This window comes from Bufo bufo, chromosome 1 (genome assembly GCF_905171765.1).
Source record: "Bufo bufo chromosome 1, aBufBuf1.1, whole genome shotgun sequence".
Taxonomy (NCBI): domain Eukaryota; kingdom Metazoa; phylum Chordata; class Amphibia; order Anura; family Bufonidae; genus Bufo; species Bufo bufo.
This window is the reverse complement of record NC_053389.1, coordinates 313569962-313590711: the sequence shown is the minus strand read 5'-3', so window position 1 is coordinate 313590711 and position 20750 is coordinate 313569962. Positions and strand designations below refer to the sequence as shown.

General features: G+C 44.4%; 1 protein-coding gene across 1 annotated transcript in view; it reads right to left on the bottom strand.

Annotated features, from left to right (window-relative positions):
* Positions 1-2407, bottom strand: part of LOC120986988 (START domain-containing protein 10-like) — a 72919-nt gene extending 70512 nt beyond the window's left edge. Inside the window, exon 1 of the mRNA XM_040415661.1 lies at positions 2261-2407. Coding sequence (XP_040271595.1) covers positions 2261-2407 — 147 coding nt within the window. The remainder of the gene's footprint in view (positions 1-2260) is intronic.
* Between the last annotated feature and the right edge of the window lie 18343 nt (positions 2408-20750).

Sequence of the window (20750 nt, the reverse complement as noted above, 5' to 3'; positions counted from 1 at the left end):
AGTGCGTGAAAATCGCACCGCATCTGCACTTGCTTGCGGATGCTTGCCATTTTCATGCAGTCCCAGTCACTTTTATGGGGTTTGCGTTGCGTGAAAAATGCACAAAATAGAGCATACTGCGATTTTCAAGCAACGCACAAGTGATGCCTGAAAATCACCGCTCATGTGAACAGCCCCATAGAAATGAATGGGTCCGGATTCAGTGCGGGTGCAATGCGTTCACCTCACGCATCGCATCCGCGCGGAAAACTCACCTGTGTGAAAGGGGCCTAAAAGGGGTTGTGCAAGAATGGTAGGTTTTTGGCAAACCCCCCCCCCCCCCCTCCCCCTCTACTGGGTCTGTAAAGGGAAGCTTTCCCGGCATTGGCTCCCCACTTCTTCTCCCCCAGGCCTGTGATGGTCCACTGGGCTACTTCATTGTAAACCTCCAGTTTGACATCGCCACGGCAGTGACCAGCTCTCTTTACATCATGACAAATGGCACATGATCCAAGGGGATCCAGTCTCTGCTACAGCAAACTAGCAGGGAGCCATCGCTGGGAGGCACGCGTAGGTGATCCTTCCTTTACAGGTCTTTCTCAACCCCTTTTTTAGCATGGAATTATCAGCAACTTCCCCAATTTATGCAAGTAGGAGCAATTCAGGTAATGGGGATGGGAATTATATTCGGGAACAGACCTGCACCAAGCACATCATAAACATAACTTGTATTACGATATGTTCATGGTGCCAAGAAGGGCAGTTGTAGGGTAGTTGTTTTCTCCAACTTGTTCTGGCAGGTATAGGTTAATATGTACCTATCCATGAGGGTAGGCCATGTAAAGATGTAGCAGAGCTCAGATTGTCTTTCTCCACAACTTCTTAATGTAATGATGCATTCTCTGCAGTTTTCCACAGGGGTAAGGTAAAAATACTAGCGGTCATTTATTAAAGATCATCTGGCCTAAAAATAGTCGCAAACGGCATTGTCACAACTATTTTAAAAGGTCATGCGACAATATTTTGTTGTGTGGGGGTTTTATTCCATGTATGACAGATGCCCAGAGTTAACATCACTCAATGGGAAACATTTTCAAAACTGGTGTAAAGTACAACTGGCTTAGTTACCCATAGCAACCAGTCAGATTCCTCCTTTCACTTTTCAGAGCTCCTTTGGAAAATGAAAGGTGGAATCTGATTGGTTGCTATGTGCAACTAAACCAGTTTTCCTTTACACTAACGTTGATAAGTCTCCCCCAATGTCTTATCACAAGGTACAAACGAAACTATTAAATGACCAGTCCAGCTCTACTCCATCGGTATGTAGTTTCCGACTGGATACTTTCAGACTCGCGTTTTGTGCGGATCGGTCATGGACGGATCCGTTCAGATAATACAACCGTCTGCATCCGTTCATAACGGATCTGTTTGTATTATCTGTAACATAGCCAAGACGGATCCATCTTGAACACCATTGAAAGTCAATGGAGGACGGATCCGTTTTCTATTGTGCCAGATTGTGTCAGTGAAAACTGATCCGTCCCCATTGACTTACATTGTGTGTCAGAACGGATCCATTTGGCTCAGTTTCATCAGACGGACACCAAAACACTGCAAGCAGCGTTTTGGTGTCCGTCTCCAAAGCGGAATGGAGATGGAACGGAGGCAAACTGATGCATTCTGAGCGGATCCTTTTCCATTCAGAATGCAAACTGATCCGTTTTGGACCGCTTGTGAGAGCCCTGAACGGATCTCATAAATGGAAAGCCAAAACGCCAGTGTGAAAGTAGCCTAACTAGTCTCATCTTTATGCACGTGCAAGCTTCAGTAAATAATCACCTCCCCTGCAGTTTTCGACTCCAAAGATTAGCAGCACTCGCTAAGGGTACTTTCACATTAGCGGCAGGGGAGTCCGGAAGGCTGTTCCGGCGGGTGAACCGCCTGTCGGATCCGTCCTGCCGCTAGTTCACGTGTGCCCCCGGACTGCCGCTCCGTCCCCATTGACTATAATGGACGGAGCGGCAGTCCGGGGGCACGTGTAAACTAGCAGCAGGACGGATCGGACAGGCTGTTCACCCGCCGGAACAGCCTTCCGGACTCCCCTGCCGCTAGTGTGAAACTAGCCTAACAGAGTATTACAAAGTGTGTGACTATAGTTTCTCTATTACAATCCCTTTAACCCCTTGTATTCAGGATGCCATTTATCATGCACATAGAAACCATGGAGGAATAATATGACAAAAGTGCAAATTACGGTAGTAGAGGGTCCTAGTTACTTTACCTTGAGTTTCTTTACTGCCTTGCTGCTGTCTTGCTCCTGGCTCCAAACCGTCACTCCCCCTTTGTTGTACTGGCACTGCCAGCCTTCAGCGCTCTCGCACTGCTCCCGGAAGGAGTTAAAATCTGCATCGTCCGGAATATGCACCATCTTTTCACTGTTCCCAGCAGCTGTACTCCAAGCAGGGGGTTAACCTCTCAGTTCACTGCACATTAAACTATTGACTTCCCTTGAAGTTGCAGTTGGGTGGAGAAGACTTGTCTTGTGTTAAGCTTTGTAGAAGATAATTCTCTGTATTTCCATATTCCGGTACCGCTTATGTGTATTTATTCACCGCTTGCTCCTATTATCTGTCTTGCAATGGATTTCTTAGGTTAACGTCAGTATCTCTGTGTTTTTTCCAAGGCTCAGTGATCCCAAAACTGAACTGCACACCTCCAAATCCAATAAGCTCTGCTACTTGTCTCTGGTTTCCTATACCTAAGCTCCTAAAGTCCTATATTATTTAGCAGGTAACATCATACAGGTGTCTTGGATTCCTCACCCAGCCCATTGCTCCCTCCTCTTCATTCCCAAGCGTCCTCCCCTCTCTGAGAGCCTAATCTCCATCTGTTTGACTGCAGTTACGGTTTCAGCTGATATCTCCAGACAGCTTCATCATCAAGTCCATTAAACAGGCCTGCAAAATAGGTCTAGGTATGACAAAGGGCTTGAGTCAATGAGAAATGTGAGCAATGCAGCAATCTCCAAAGTGGCCTTCTACTGCACTAACACTGCAGAGGATGGAGCCAGAGCTAGAGATTTGGGAATGGGCAGAGTCGGAAAAGACATGATCCATGAAAAAGGATAATGCAGTTTTAGCCTCTAGGAGCTGTGCATTATCCATCTGGCATGTAGCCACTATATCATCCGTTCTGCAGTGCACTGCATACAAGTGGTGCAGAGAGCCTGTGATAGCTGAGAGCACTAGATGATTCCAGCAAGGAACAGAATGTTATGTACATGCTGGTAGTAAAGTAGAGCTGAAACTATTCATTCTTCGGTTTCTTTACACGCAGTCATAAGCCAGAGTTAAAATGTAAAAAAAAAAATACAACCCCCCCCCCCCCCAAAAAAAAACAAAAAAAAAAACAAACGGGAACCAGCATTGTTCAGAGCGCTCTGCACCTTCAGCCTTCATCACCCCTGTTCAGCTGGCCAAGCATTTGGAGAACAGATCCATACTTCACATGCTCAGGGTGGCACTTCTGCCCTTTTGTGGATTTTTTTTATTTTTTTTTACAAAGGTTTAGTCATCCTCACAGGCTCAGCTGTTCATTTTACCCGTGTACTCTATATACTTTATGTGTATACTCATCTGTACTTTATATCATATTACCAATGGCAACAAAAGTTATCCCTACTTATAATAAAACAAAAAACAGACAGATCTTTTGGCCTTTGTCTCCTGAATTTAGGCATATGAAAGGAGCTTATTTTTAGTCCCTAAAGCTGTTGCAAAACTACAACTCCCAGACTGCCTACAGCAGGTCATGGTGGAAATTGTAGTTTTGCAACAGCTGGAGAGCTGCAGGTTGGCCATCAGTGATGGCCAGCAAACACATGCGGGCTGCCATCTTGACTCACCAGTCCAGCGATGCACAGGTAAGCCCTTACCTGTGCCGCGAGCCGGTCTGAAACAAATGCGGTCACCGGCAAACTCTGCGAACTGGCCATCACTGTTGGCCATCCCTGCCCTAAAGTATCTACAACAAATCTGCTGTATGTGAATATACTCTAAGGGCTCATGCACACTGGCCGTGTGCACCCCGCATCACCCATTCAGATGCGAAACGGAGGCACGGATCGGAAGCCCACGGAAGCACTACGGAGTGCTTCCGTAGGTTTTCTCTCCGTGCCTCTGCCCCGCAAAAAAGTAGTGCATGCACTACTTTTTTGCGGTGCGGACAGACAGATGTGGATCACTGACTCTATTCAAGTGAATAGGTCCGTGTTCCGCATGTGGCGGCCCCACGGCCAGTGCCTGTGCATTGCAGACCGCAAATTGCAGTCCGCAGCACAGGCCCGGCCGGCACACGTTCGTGTGCATGAGCCCTTAAGGTGAACCTGTATGGTGATTTCTGAGAGCAAAGTATGAGTAATATGACTGAACATGAGTTTTTCATTGGACCTTCTGGAGTGCTATAACTTTAAATGAAATCTGTCACCAGCGACCTCCCTAATAAACTGTTTGCATAGACACAAAGCTGTGGTTCACCTGATTAAAATGCAGTTTTTTTTGTTGATCCAAGGCTCAGTTTCCAAGTCATGGTATCTTTTCTTTGGATGGAAATTAGTGGGGTCATTTATTAAATTGGTGTAAAGTAGATCTGGCTTAGTTGTCCATAGCAACCTATCAGATTCTGCAGCGTCCCACTCGTATACGTGGGCACTGCAAATTTTGTCATATTATATGTTATATCATGCTGTATTGAAACCTTATGTAAAATCCCTGTTAACAGGCTGTCAGGTGCATTACACTTATTCCACCACTAGATGGGGATAGCACCATAGTCTATATATACCACAGTTCAGGCCTAGTTAGTGGGGATTGTTGAGTGGAAGGAGCTGGAGTGAGGAGCATGGGGAAGGAGAGAACCCCCTCCTCTCAGCTCTCTCTTGGGCTCCACGGCCCAGAGGAGCCAATTCGGTTGTCTCAGTTGCCCTTGTTTCACCCAAGCGCCGCTCATTTCTGTGGCCAGCCCCTCACTAGCTGCTTTGATTGACAGGGCCAGCAATGGCAAAACACTGAGGGAGGTGATGGCCACTAGAGTTGAGTGAAGCAACCTTCGGATGCTTTATCCATAGTCGCTCCGTTCAAAACTTTGGAAAAATACTGTACGGAGATTCGTCTCTGTACAGTATTAGAATGTATGGGCTCTGATGAGCCGAAGTTAGTTATTCACGAAATCTGTAGTTGATTTTTAAAGTGGAATACCACTTTAAAACGTGATAAACTTTTCCACTTTAAAAATCAACTACCGAAGTTATTCAACAAAGTCACGCTTGACTTCGTGAATAACTAACGTCGGCTCATCGGAGCCCATACATTCTAATACTGTACGGAAACGAATCTCCCTACAGTATTATTCCGAAGTTTTGAAAGAAGCGACTTTGGATGAAGCATCCGAAGCTCGCTTCGCTCAACTCTACGGCCACAGAAATGAGTGGAGCTTGGTTGCAGTGAGAGCAACGATAACGCCCTCATTGCACCAAAGGCATCATTTACATATAAAGAAAAATTATCATAACTTGGGAACGGAGCCTCGGATCAACAAAAGAAAAAGAGGATTTCAATCAGGTAAACCACAGCTATGTGTCTATGGAAAACTTGATCGGGAGGTTTCTAGTGACAGATTCCCTTTAACTAGTCCCTGTACCTTGAAAAAACTTCTCATATGTCATAGTGACATGTCAAAGGTTTGGTCATTAAAAAGTGTAACTTTTCTTTTGGTTTAAAGAGTCTTCTATCAAAGCTGTCACTGAGTGTAACCAAGGAGAGTCTGTAACAAGTCCGATAGGCAGGGTCATGGGCAGTGATAGGCCACATGTCCATAGTCAGGGACTGGCTGAAAGCTTCTGTATGTCACACACAGGTGTCTTCTCTCATTAGCAACGCTGTTAGGGGTTTGACAAGAAGACTCTTTATATCCTGTTTTCTACTAGAAAGAAACCTCTTTCCCTAATAAAGTACAATAAAAAAAATGGTAACATCCCTGTCCCTACACTATATTAAAAATAAACCGAAACAAAGGTGACACTTTAAGGCACAAAACAGGCTGGTCTCTCAATTAGGTGTCATTTTTTGTCTTTCTGGATTCTCTTCGCTTCAGGATGGAGATCTTGGTGTGTTTTCAGTTTTTTTGCCATCACTTTCCATAAGGCCTCATGCACACAATCGTATGCATTTTGTGGTCCGCAAAAAACGGATCCGCAAAAAATACAGATGATGTCCGTGTGCATTCTGTATTTTGCAGAACGGAACAGCTGGCCCCATAATAGAACAGTACTATCCTTGCCTGTAATACTGACAATAATAGGACATGTTCTAATTTTTTGTGGAACGAAAATACGGACATACAGAAACGGAATGCACATGGAGTAACTTCCGTTTTTTTTGCGGACCCATTGAAAAGAATGCTTCCGTATACAGTCCACAAAAAAAAAACGGAACGGACACGGAAAGAAAATACGTTTGTTTGTATGAGGCCTCATACAGAAAGAGCTGTCAATCACCCTGTGTGGTTGGGGTTATCAAGACACACGATTTATCAAACTCGTGTAAAGCAGAACTGGCTTAGTTGCCCATAGCAACCAATTAAATTCCACCTTTTATTTTTCAGAGCTCCTTTGGAAAATGAAAGGTGGGATCTGATTGGTTGCTATGGGTGACTGAACCAGTTTTCCTTTACTTTTGATTTCCTTTACTCCTGTCTCTCCTAGGAGTTCTGTCAGGATTAAAGCCTCATTCACATGTACTGTTCCACGGACGTGTGCTGTATGTCTTCTTCACGGACCGCACATGTCCCCATTCACTTTAATGTGTGTATTCTCACATTAGTGTTTTAGCACGGTCCGTAGGTACGTTTTTCTTAGCACGAATGCTCTGTTTTGTCCATGTGTAACACCCCAGAGTGGTGTTACTACTCCTGCACCCGACTTCTATCTGTGTCTGCTAACATTAATGTCATCTATGCATTCTGTTCCAGGTTCACCACACTGTGCATTTCTAATGTTTGCAACTGTTTATTACATGTAATGTGCCTGGTTCACCAGCAGGTAGCAGCAAACATGGCAGAGCTGCAGTTAGATAGAATGGAACTTTCCATTCCATTCTAAGCCCCTCTGGAGAGAAGTGGGTGAGTCCTACTTCCTGCAGGAAGGGTGGGGACCAGTTCTAGTTAGTCGACCTTACCACCCTGCTAGGGGACAGGTGTGTCGGGGCACATCTCTACTGGATATGCCCACGCCAGCCAGAGCACCTTAAGCTCTGCTGGCCATGAGGCCAAAGCTTAAAGCCTCAGGAGCCAGGAGGAAAGTTCCCTGGCATAACTTAGAGTCAGACTACAGAGAGAAAGTGCAGCTTACAGAGGAAACCAAGTTACCTATTCAGCTTATCAGTACTGTAGAGAGAGAGAGAAAGCAAGCAGAGTTATTGAAGAAGCCTGCCAGTTTAATGCTAAAGCCTGCTGGAACCAAGACAAAGCCTGAAACTGTTTGGAGAAACATTTATTCAAGTACAGCTGCTGTTCAACTACATACAAGATCTGGATTCAAGTTATTCTATTATCCCTCAATTATTCCCCCTATTTATTGCTTCGGAGCCAAAGCCTGGGTTCCAGCGTTATCCATGTAGGAGCACCGTGACACACATAAAGAGACATTTGGGCCACACCATTATACCACTCAGCATTTCCTACACCTGGGACGCGCGTTATAGGGGGCCCTGGAGTGACCCGCCCGTTGCACATGTTCAAGGATCCATCATGCCGTTATAGTCTATGGGTCCGTAAAAACCATGGCTACAACACGAATGCCATCCGTGTTTCACGGATGATTAGGAAGAGATGCTTTGAAAATTATTTTTCAGCTGTTCAGTGTCAGTGAAACATGCAAAAAACGGATACACGGACCACACACGGATCCTTCACGGACTGCTTCACGGAGGCATCACTGACCACCTTTTCTCGCATTTAAGCATGGACACTGACATGTGAATTAGGCCTCCAGCACACGACCATATGCATTTTGCGGTCCGCAAAAAACTGATCCGCAAAAAATACAGATGACGTCTGTCTGCTTTCCGTATTTTGCGGAACGGAACAGCTGGCTTCTAATAGAACAGTTCAATCCTTGTCTGTAATGCGGACAATAGGACATGTTCTATTTTTTTGCGGAACGGAAATACGGACATACAGAAACTGAATGCACATGGAGTAACTTTTGTTTTTTTTGCGGACCTATTGAAATAAACGGTCTACAAAAAAAAACGGAACGGACACGGAAAGAAAATATGTTTGTGTGCATGAGGCCTTACTCTGCATTGTAGACAGAAATCCGGCTCCAAATCATACGCATAAGGCCTCATGCACACAAACGTATTTTCTTTCCATGTCCGTTCCGTTTTTTTTTTGCGGACCGTATACGGAACCATTCATTTCAATGGGTCCCCCCAAAAAAACAGAAGTTACTCTGTGTGCATTCTGTTTTTGTATGTCTGTATTTTCGTTCCTCCAAAAAATAGAACATGTCCTATTATTGTCCGCATTACCGACAAGGATAGTACTGTTCTATTATGGATCAGCTGTTCTGTTCCGCAAAATACGAAATGCACACGGACCTCATCCGTATTTTTGCGGATCTGTTTTTTTGTGGACCGCAAAATACATATGGTCGTGTGCATGAGGCCTAAGCCTATATTTCACAGAGCTCAGCTTCCCTCTCTCTTATCATATCCTGCTCAGATGCTGTCAATCGGTGCCCGTTTGCACCGGTATATTAGACAGTCCGATGCAAAGGGAATGGGGAGATAAAATTATGGCTCTAATGCAGGGGTGCACAACCTTTTTTTGGTCTGGGGGCCGCATTGTCACATTGCTTAAATTCAAGGGGCTGCAAATAAAAAAAATTGTTGATCGGCGCTTATTTGCATCGGACTATTACACAAGCCAGTGCAAATTGACTGGGGAGGAATGGACGATATCACAGTCATTCCTCCCTCATTCAGTTCTATTGATTATCGGAAGCACATTCCTGATTACACAGAGAGATGTGCTGATGATAATTGTACATCTGTCATCCTGACAAAATATGCGAATCAGCCGACAAACGAGTGATTCCTTGTTCTGATCGGCACCACAATTATACCGGCCAGTTATCAGGAATGAAGACTTCTTTCGAGTAATTGACCTGAATATCGTGCAGAGTAATAGGGGCTTACAGGGACTGCCCGGTAAAAATTATTTTTTAACAAGTTCCTGCAGCATGGCTCCTGAAACCAAAGAGTTATACTTACCTGCCCATCGCTGCCCTGCTGCCTCCATCTTCCAGTCACTGTTGGCAGTGCATCAGCATAGTTACATGCACCTCTCCTGCCAATGACTGGCTTCTGCAGTAATGCGGCCACAAGCATCATGTCACTGCTGAAGCCAATTATTGACTGGAGTGGTATATGTGACCAAGCCAAAGCACTGCCAGGTACCCTAAGATGGAGGCAGCAGGAGCAGTGTGGAGAACCAGAACGGTGGTGATCAGGTAAGTATGAATCTTCTACACTGCCCAAAAAAATAAAGGGAACACAAAAATAACACATCCTAGATCTGAATTAATTAAATATTCTTCTGAAATACTTTGTTCTTTACATAGTTGAATGTGCTGACAACAAAATCACACAAAAATAAAAAAATGGAAATCAAATTTTTCAACCCATGGAGGTCTGGATTTGGAGTCACCCTCAAAAGTAAAGTGGAAAAACACACTACAGGCTGATCCAACTTTGATGTAATGTCCTTAAAACAAGTCAAAATGAGGCTCAGTAGTGTGTGTGGCCTCCACGTGCCTGTATCACCTCCCTACAAAGCCTGTGCATGCTCCTGATGAGGTGGCGGACGGTCTCCTGAGGGATCTCCTCCCAGACCTGGACTAAAGCATCTGCCAACTCCTGGACAGTCTGTGGTGCAACGTGACGTTGGTGGATAGAGCGAGACATGATGTCCCAGATGTGCTCAATTGGATTCAGGTCTGGGGAATGGGTGGGCCAGTCCATAGCATCAATGCCTTCGTCTTGCAGGAACTGCTGACACACTCCAGCCACATGAGGTCTAGCATTGTCTTGCATTAGGAGGAACCCAGGGCCAACAGCACCAGCATATGGTCTCACAAGGGGTCTGAGGATCTCATCTCGGTACCTAATGGCAGTCAGGCTACCTCTGGCGAGCACATGGAGGGCTGTGCGGCCCTCCAAAGAAATGCCACACCACACCATTACTGACCCAATGCCAAACCGGTCATGCTGGAGGATGTTGCAGGCAGCAGAACGTTCTCCACGGCGTCTCAAGACTCTGTCACGTCTGTCACATGTGCTCAGTGTGAACCTGCTTTCATCTGTGAAGAGCACAGGGCGCCAGTGGCGAATTTGCCAATCTTGGTGTTCTCTGGCAAATGCCAAACGTCCTGCACGGTGTTGGGCTGTAAGCACAACCCCTACCTGTGGACGTCGGGCCCTCATATCACCCTCATGGAGTCTGTTTCTGACCGTTTGAGCAGACACATGCACATTTGTGGCCTGCTGGAGGTCATTTTGCAGGGCTCTGGCAGTGCTCCTCCTGTTCCTCCTTGTACAAAGGCGGAGGTAGCGGTCCTGCTGCTGGGTTGTTGCCCTCCTCCGGCCTCCTCCACGTCTCCCGATGTACTGGCCTGTCTCCTGGTAGCGGCTCCATGCTCTGGACACTACGCTGACAGACACAGAAAACCTTGTCACAGCTCGCATTGATGTGCCATCCTGGATAAGCTGCACTACCTGAGCCATTTGTGTGGGTTGTAGACTCCGTCTCATGCTACCACTAGAGTGAAAGCACCGCCAGCATTCAAAAGTGACCAAAACATCAGCCAGGAAGCATAGGAACTGAGAAGTGGTCTGTGATCACCACCTGCAGAACCACTCCTTTATTGGGGGTGTCTTGCTAATTGCCTATAATTTCCACCTGTTGTCTATCCCATTTGCACAACAGCATGTGAAATTGATTGTCACTCAGTGTTGCTTCCTAAGTGGACAGTTTGATTTCACAGAAGTGCTGCAGGAACTTGGATAAAAATAATTTTTACCGCAAAAGTGCCGACATTTCCTTACATCCTGCCTCTAGTGATGAGCGAGCATGATCGGCCGAATACCTGTTTGGCTTGAGCATCGCTATGCTCGGCAGATCCGAGTGTTTGGCCAAAGAATTCGGGTGCTCGAATACAATTTAATACAATGGAAATCAATGTGAGACAACCAGGCACCCCTGCTCGGAAGAGAAGATGGTGTCTGGTTCATAAAAAAAAGGTTAGAAATTGATGGAAACCCCATCAAAATGGTTTGGCAAAAGCATTAAGACGATAGCTGGATGCCTCTTGGACTCCTATTATCTATGACATACAATAGACAACCACACAAAGGCTGTATGCCAAAAGCCAGGTATGTACAAGCCATCCAGCTATCCATGAGACAGATAGCCAGCATACCTTACAATAGCAGTCTGACACTGGAAAAGCTGGTTAATAACTCAGTGATAACATCTGGCACTGGGAAAGCTGGGTAATAACTCAGTGTAGATCACGAGTTATTACCCAGCTTTCCCAGTGTCAGATTTTATCACTGAGTCATCTTTTTTTAACTTCATTTTTTTAAATATATTTCTGCTACATAATATGTCCCCCAAGAGGTGATAAAAAGTTTAATTTTGCATTTTTTCTTTTTTTGTTTTCTTTTACTTTATTAATATTTTATTGTATTATAATTGTTTTTAAATTGGTTTATTTTTTTTTATATATTTTTGCCACATACAGTATGTGCCCCAAGAGGTCATAAAAAGACAGTTGGGGGACAATGAACACTCTTTTATTTTGCAGTTTTTCCTTTTTCCATCATATAGATTTTTTTCTTTTAGTTGTGTTTTATTATATATTTTATTTTGTTTTCAATTTTTATTTTAGATTTTATAACTTTTATATATTTTTTCACATAATTCGTCCCCAAGAGGTCACTGAAAGACCTTTGGGAGACTTTTTTTTTTTTTTGCACTATTTCCACTGTAACTGGGGCATCCAAAGAAGCCCAAGTTACAGGGGAAACCGGCCTGCTGTAGGGGCTTTGTACAAGGCAGAGCTGATCAGGGTCTCCTGACCCTGCAGCTCTGCGCTCATCTGCCCCCAAGCCGGGTCCAAACTGCACAGTGCTCATCTATCTGAGGAGAAGGCAGAAGCGCTGATAAACTGCTTCTGTCTTCTCCTCGGCTCCCCTGCTGTCACTGACATCGTCATTACAGACAGACGTAAACTGATGATCCTATCCTCATAAAAGATACAAATCAACCAACAAACGAATGATTGCTTGTTTATTGGCTGATCGGCGTCACGATTATATGGTCCAGTTAGTTAGGAATGAGTGTTTCTATGAACACTTGTTCCCAGTCATTGGCCTGAAAATCGTGCAGTGTATTAGGGGTTAAAGTAGAGACATCTCTTTGCATCCTGCCTCCTATTCATACATGAGCGCATTTCTTCACTTTTGAGGATGACGGTCATTGGTTATTACCGCCTCCTGTCCCACAATTATAGGTTATGTTTATGTGACCGGTGCCCAGCAATAACCAGTAAGCAATTTCCCTTACTAGCGGAGAAAGTGCTCATTGGTTAACCCTTTAATGTCCAGGCCTGAAAAGGCCTTAATGACCAGACACTTTTTTTGCGATTTGACGCATATGGTGGTTTTACGGTTCTAACTTTAAATATTTTGACTACCAGAATAATTTTTGCAACTTTTTTTACGTGACACATAAGGCTTTTAATATGTCTTTTAGCATTTTTTTTTTCATTTTTTAAGTTTTAATTGGGGAAAACGGAAAAAAAATAATAATAATGCTCTTAAAAGTTTTTGTAAAATATTGCTGCTTATTCTTTAAATATGCAAATTGACACCAAAATAAATGACTAACGTGAGTTACCTACTGTATTTTGTTGGGTTGGGTTGATCTATGTATAATATGTATAGTTTCACATGAATCAGAACGATAATGGTGACAGTATCGGTTGGCCCTAAAGACCCTAAATATAAAAAAATTCCAGCATCTCGGCCTAAAATCCTTAGAAGTTTTATTTGGTCATAGTAAAAGCAACAGATACAAACAATTAAAACACGTTAAGACAGTCTCTTGACATATTTATTCATGGCATAGACAAGAGCGATACGTGATTAGTTTGAAAACACTCAAGCCCAAGTCACATGCAGTAATGTGGGCCGAACCTTTCCACATAAGGCCTCATACACACCACTATGGGGTTGCCGTGCCAGTGTTGAGGACCGCAAACCTGACTTCAATGGGTCTGCAATCTACAAGATGCTGCGAAAGATAGGACATGTTCTATCTGTTGTGGTGCGGAGGTATGGACTCAAAAGCCCATGGAAGGATTTCCGTATGTTTCCCTGGGCTTCTGGGTCCGTACTTTTGCCTGTGTCTGGCTCAATGAGTCCGCACTGCGATGCGGAGTGTACACAGTCAGTGCGTGCGTTTTGTAGACCCACGGTTTTGATCTGCAATACGGGCATGGTGACCATACGGTCCTGTGCATGAGGCCTAACTGTTGCAACACCCTGTTAACCCTTTGTATGGCTGTAGTATCTGCACCAACAGATATTATCAATTTCAAACACATAAAGAAACAAAGATATGCATAACTTAGCACTTAATTTCAGTAAAAAGACATGGTATCACCTCTAAGACCCTGCAGCTCCGCTGTGCCCTCGAAACACCCAGCTTTCTCTATTTACTGCACAGCACTCACTGGAGAAGGCAGAAGCGGTAATAAATTGAAAGCCGGGGACCTGACCTACTCCTGCACTCACCCACAAAAAAGTATGACAAGATGAACGAGTAAGTGGATTGTTTTTTACCCACAAGTCACAAAAGATGGTGAAAATGGTCCCCATTCCGGTCTTTAGGGCATATTTGGGCACGTTGCATTATGTTGGCTGATACTGCTTGCAGCTCTTCCAAAGTGACGCTGCGGATAGTATTTGTGATGTTTTCCTTGAGTTAATCTTGGGTATGTGAATGGTTACCGTATTTCAATTTCCCCGTTGATAAAAATCACATGTGGTTAAGTCTGGGGAACAAGGTGGCCATAATCTGTCCATCTGATGGCTTAGCCATGTCAGTGCTGGGACTGGAAAGGGAAAGGTCCTACTCTGTATTTTTGGAGACAGAGGCATACCTTCATTGTAGGCAGACCATGCAACTGCTATGAGGCCCACACTGAGCTTCTTCTGTCTGACATGAAAACATTGCATTTTCATGCAGCCGCCACTAGGGGTAGCACAATGCAAAGAGATTATTCCATAGTAACTGTATAAGTTTCTATGATCTGAGCTCCACCTAGTGGTGGCTGCAGGCAGCCAGCTTTGTAATAGAAGAGAAGCAGGAGATTTATCAATGCATTTACGCCAGTTGTCTGGTGTAAACACATTGAGAAATATAATGTTCAGAATGAGCAGAACAGAGTCAATCAAAAGCAATGATACATGAGCATATAATCAAGGCAGCCTGCAATAGTGGCCCTCCTTTATCACAACTGTAGTTCACTTATCTTCTCCATGTTCCTCTATGAGTCTGCAGTAAAGACTGGAGTGTATGGGCTCCCCAGAGTTGAGGTCACGTGATGGGTCAGGTGGTAGTAAAAAGTAGCGTTTAGGAAAGTGATGCATTTTTGTGTTTGTGTGGTCTCGTGTGTGTTTAGGGTGAGGGTTCTTGAATGGAGAACCAGTAGTCTATGTGCCATTACACATGCACACTATCTGTGTGGCTTTAATTGGCATTACATTTTTGATGGCACAAGCAGAAACTTTAATAGTTCATTTCACATCAACACAGCAACATGCCTTAATCATTGTGTCTTTGGGTCTTTATTTTTTTTTTTTTTTACTTCACATGCTAACAGCCCTAACAAATTTGAAACTGTGCTAAGCATATGTTTGACAGTAACTTAAAAAAATAAAGTTGTATGATAACAACCTTATTAGGAAAGTAGACAACTTACGCTGATATACAGTAGTTATATTTTGGGAACATTGCTCCCTCTAGTGGTAGATGTGTAATATTCACAATGTATATCCTCTATGATAAGAAATCTTAATAGCTGGACCATTAGAAACTGCAATAAAAAAGAGATTTTTTTAAACATTTCAAGACAATTTTTATTTAACCACATAAATAGACCCTAAAATGTATATATTGAAAAATGATATTTGTGTCTGCTATTGTGTGTCGTATATTTTGACATATTAGCATGCCTTAGGAGAAATGCATTTGGCAGAAGGATTATTATTATTTTTAATCCTTTATCATTTTTATCATATAACTGTTTTTCAAATTTTTTGAAAATTCCAAAATGTTTCTTAAAGGGGTGTGCCATGAAAAATATTGTACATTTTTCAATCCAGCACCTGGATTTGAATACTTTTGTAATCGTATGTAAATAAAAAAGTAGTATAGGCAGTGAGCTATCCAATAAAGTGAATCTGTATAGCACCACCTGCTGTTTGTTCTTTTTCTTATTTCTCCATCCACCACCCTGAGGTGGTTACATGCACGTTACAAGTTTAAGGTCTCATTCACATGAACAAAACTAATTGTGTCAGGATCTGTTCAGAAAAAAACTGATGGTTTTGCATGCACGTTCAGTCAGTTTGCAATTGCATTCAATGTGTGTGTGATCCTGGATAGTTTTTTCATTGCGTGCGCAAAGAAAAACTGAAGAATCACAATCTACTCGTAGAATGACATCATCACCAATCAACTCTTCCCTGGCAGCTCTCGGTCCCTTCCCCCCACTCCTCTATATATCCCTTTATTCTGTTGAAGATATAATGTCTCCTTTATCTAAAGGACCAGGAGTGCAGATATATACCGTATTTTTCGCTAGGTTTTTGAGGAGGAAAATAAGAAAAAAAATATTTTGAACCAAAAGGTGTGCTTTTGGTGGGCTTTGAACTAATGGTAGCCTGTGAATGACACTATTATGGGGGTCTGTGGATGGCACTGTTATGAGCGTCTGTGGATGGCAATGTTATGGGGGTCTGTGGATGGCACTGTTATGGGGGTCTGTGGATGGCACTGTTATGGGGGTCTGTGGCTGACACTGTTATGAGCGTCTGTGGATGGCACTGTTATGGGGGTCTGTGGATGGCACTGTTATGGGGGTTTGTGGCTGACACTGTTATGGGGGTCTGTGGCTTACCCTGTTATGGTGGTCTGTGGCTGACACTGTTATGGGGGCATCTGTGGATGACAGAAAAATAGCATCTTATGCTATTTGACATCCACAGATCCCCCCATAACAGTGTCAGCCACTGTGAATGACCCTCAATACAGGGGGTGGGGGCTGGCATCTACACTATTTTTTTAAATGGCAGCGCGGGCCCAGTGCAGTCATTGTATTCTATTGACATAGGAAGTTACGCTCCCAGTGCCCGCCCGCCCAGCCTCCTGCCTCCAGCCTGCTATGATCGTAAGTACAGGCTGCTGGATCAAACATATCTATAGTTAAACATTGCCTGGATCAAACATATCTATAGTTAAACATTGTTGTAATTATTTACTACCCAATAAAGATTTGATATTATATATGTGTCCCTTTTGGCTTTTTTGGTGTGTTTTGGTTGCGGATGGCAGAAGGATGACATTTATGTGCTGTCCGCAGTTTGGCGGCCCCATAGAAACAAATGGGTCCGCGTGCGATCTGCAAAAAATGTGGATTGGACGTGGACCAAAAATACAGTTGTGTGCATGAGGCCTTAAAAGTGGATGATTTTTTTCCCCTCTTTGTTTATATAGCTGATCTCCTTAAAGGTGTTGTTCATCTTCTGGAGGTCTTTTGGCAACCCTCCGTCCTCGTGGCTGGACCCGCGGAGGAGAGCATGCTTAACTGCCCTGGCTCCTTCACTTCCCTGCCCCTGCAGTGCTCAGGTTCCCCACTATCAACATCTGATTTGACAAAGCTTCAGCCAATTACTGGCTTCAGCGGTGACCTGCCCCCCTTGCATCATGTGATCAACTGATGTGACACAAGTGAGGTAGGTCACCACTGTGGTCATATCGTATGTTAACAGCCGGGGACCTGAGCAAGGGACCTGAGTGCTGCTACAGTGGTGAAGAGTAGTGATGATCGAGCACCAAAGTATTTGGGTGTTCGGCCCGAACACATTGCTATATTCGTGTGCTCAGCCGACGACAACCAGGCACCCCCTGCTCTGAAGAGGGGAGGGTGCCTGGACCATTGGAAAAGGTCAGAAAGTGACAGAAACACCACCAAAATGGATTTGAACACCATGGGGACGATGTCTGGATGCATCTTGGACTCCCAGGTTGCTGCCACTTTTACAGACTGACAAAAATGCGTACAAAACCCCCCCGAAAAATCTATTTTACATGAAAAATTGTTAGGAAACATTCTTTCCTGTATATTCAATTGTATATAAAGTGCAAGTGCTGCAAAAAATTACATGCAAGAGGCACTACGAAACAGCCTGTATATCACATAAACGAGGGCCTCATTCACATTGTGGTACAATTGTTCAGGTAGTGGGACTCCTACACTCACAAAGCCTAAGCACTAAATGAAAGGGCTGCCAAAAATTACAAGGAATGGGCACTCCAAAACACCCTTTGTTACACATAAAGGAGGGCATCATACACACCCTAAAAAAATTATGATTGATGGCCTGCTGGTGACTTTCAAAAACATTTGGAGCAAGGGCCGGCTGATCTGACCATCTGAAACCTTAGGGGAGAGGGTCTGCTGCCGCATTGGTGACTCTAGATAACCTTTCGGCGATTGCACGTCCCCGTGACGGCGACGATCCATTTGGATGTCTGCCCTATCAACTTTCGACGTTCTTTTCTGCGCCTACCATGGTGATCATGGGTAACGGGGAATCAGGGTTCCATGTCAGAGAGGGAGCTTGAGAAAGGGATACCACATCCAAGGGAGGTCAATGGCTGAAATCTGATTGGCTGTTGTTGCCTGGCCACTTTTTTTTCCAAATTGTGAACCACCCAGAGAGGGTGGGTCAAGTTATTAAAGCACAAGATTCCAAGGAAGGCAGCAGGTGCGCGGCAATTACCCACTTCCGACTCGGGAAGGTAGTGACGATAAATAACAATACAGCACTCCTAAGCTGCCCTGTTTTTGGAATAAGTACACTTTCCGTTAACGAGGATCTATTGGAGAGCAAATCTGGTGCCAGCAGCCAACTTGCTCCCGACCTCCAAAACGTTCACCCAGTGTGCCATCATGGTGAGGATTGTGTTGACCAGATTCTTGGCTACTGAGACTGGACTTGTAGGGGAGGGCCTGCTGCCGCTTTGTTGATTCTAGATAACTTCTAGGCGATCGCACGTCCCTGTGACGGCGTTGATCAATTTCGATGTCTGCCCTATCAACTTTGGAGCAATTTTTTAACAGGGACCTTCTGGTATAGCACCGTTTTGCTTGTCCTCTCCACCAGAGGAATGAGAGATGAGAAGTTCTCTTTGTAGCGGGGGTTGAGAAGGGTGAACAACCAGTAATCCGTGTTGTCTAAAATGCATATAACGCGCGGGTCGTGAAAAAGGCAGCTTAACATGAAATCAGCCATGTGTGCCAGAGTACCAACAGGCAAGACTTCGCTGTCATCATCAGAAGGTGAGCTGACCCTGTAAAACATTATATGCGAGGGCCTGCAGTTGAGCTGACCCTGTAAAACATTATATGCGAGGGCCTGCTGCTGAGCTGACCCTTTAAAACATTAGGGGCGAGGGCCTGCTGGTGAGCTGACGCTCTAAAACATTATATGCGATGGCCTGCAGGTGAGCTGACCCTGTAAAACATTATATGGCAGGGCCTGCAGTTGAGCTGACCCTGTAAAACATTGTATGCGAGGGCCTGCTGCTGAGCTGACCCTCTAAAACATTAGGGGCGAGGGCCTGCTGGTGAGCTGACGCTCTAAAACATTATATGCGAGTGCCTGCTAGTGAGCTGACGCTCTAAAACATTAGGGGCGAGGGCCTGCTGGTGAGCTGACCCTGTAAAACATTATATGCAAGTGTCTGCTGGTGAGGAGGGGCTGTAAAACATTATATGTGAGTGCCTGCAGGTGAGCTGACGCTCGAAAACATTATATGCGAGTGCATGCTGTTCAGCTGACCCTATAAAAAAATTGTAGTTGAGGGCCTGCAGTTGAGCAGACCCTATTAAAAAAATTTGAGTGGAGGGAATATATACAATCTGGATGAGGAGGAGGAGGAGAAAACAAGATTTAACCATATACTCTTTTTTTTTTGTGGTGGAAAAGGTGCATGAGAATACACTACAGTGTAATGAGTACATTATAAGTGATAGATTAAAATTGCCTTTATGTTCATCATCAGCTCAGCTTTCCTCTGGTGGAGTTGAGAAGTCAGGGGCAATCCAGGCCTTGTTCATTTTTATCTGAGTCAACCTGTCAGCATTGCCAGTGGACAAGCGGATACGCTTATCTGTTATAATGCCACCAGCAGCACTAAATACACCCTCAGACAAAACGCTGGCAGCAGGGCAGGCCAGCACCTCCAAGGCGTAGAGCGCAAGTTCGTGCCACGTGTCCAGCTTGGACACCCAATAGTAAGGCACTGAGGGATCATTTAGAACACTGACACGGTCTGCTATATATTCCTTCACCATCTTCCAAAACTTTCCCCTCCTTGTACCACTTCAGGGTGAGGGTGCTGGCGGGGTGTCATGAAAGTGTCCCATGCCTTGGAGAGAGTTTCCCTGCCTTTGTTGCAACTGCTGTGTGTTCCCCTTGTCTCCCTTCCTCAGTTGCCTAAGGAAGTACGGACTCTGCCGGCCGAGTTGTCAGATGGAAAATTTTGGAGCAATCTCTCAACAAGTACCTTCTGGTATTACACCATTTTACTCGTCCTCTCCACCACAGGAATTAGAGATGAGAAGTTCTCTTTGTAGCGGGGGTCGAGAAGGGTGAACACTCAGTAATCCGTTGTATCTAAAATGCGTATAATGAGAGGGTCGCAGGAAAGGCAGCCTAACATGAAGTCAGCCATTTGTGCAGAGTACCAACAGGCAAGACGTTGATGTCAACATCAGGATGACTCTCCATCTCCTCATCCTCCTCCTCCTCTTCTGCCCATCCACGCTGAACAGATGGAATTAAACTTCGCCCATGGGCGTTCTCTCACTCTTCCAGGTCCACTGCACCAGCAGGTTTATGTAGGTTTGACTCTCAAATTTAGACCTCATCATGGTCTGTCTGCATTTCTAGTGGTCTCACCTCATTTCATATTTGCTATATGTTTTGTATTGGATTTTTATATGCTGGTTTATAATGTATATGCCCATTCTGTGGCAACCCAGTGGACCTGCATGTGTCGGTTACATATATTATATTGCATACCGCACTTTGTTCTAATTGTATACACTTTTTAATGTATATCTGTTGGTGTGTCTAATAAACTTTATATATATTTTTATATTGACTTATTGTTGGATGTGCATATATGGGGTGGTTCTTGTGACTCTCTCTTGGGTCAGGTGATATTGTTTCATGTGGTCTGAGCCTGGTATTGCTCTTAGGTAATTGAAATTGACTATGTTGTGCAGGACGTTTGCAGTAGAACTTTTTTTACTTCATAGAACAAGGACATTCTGTGTTTAAAGTTATATG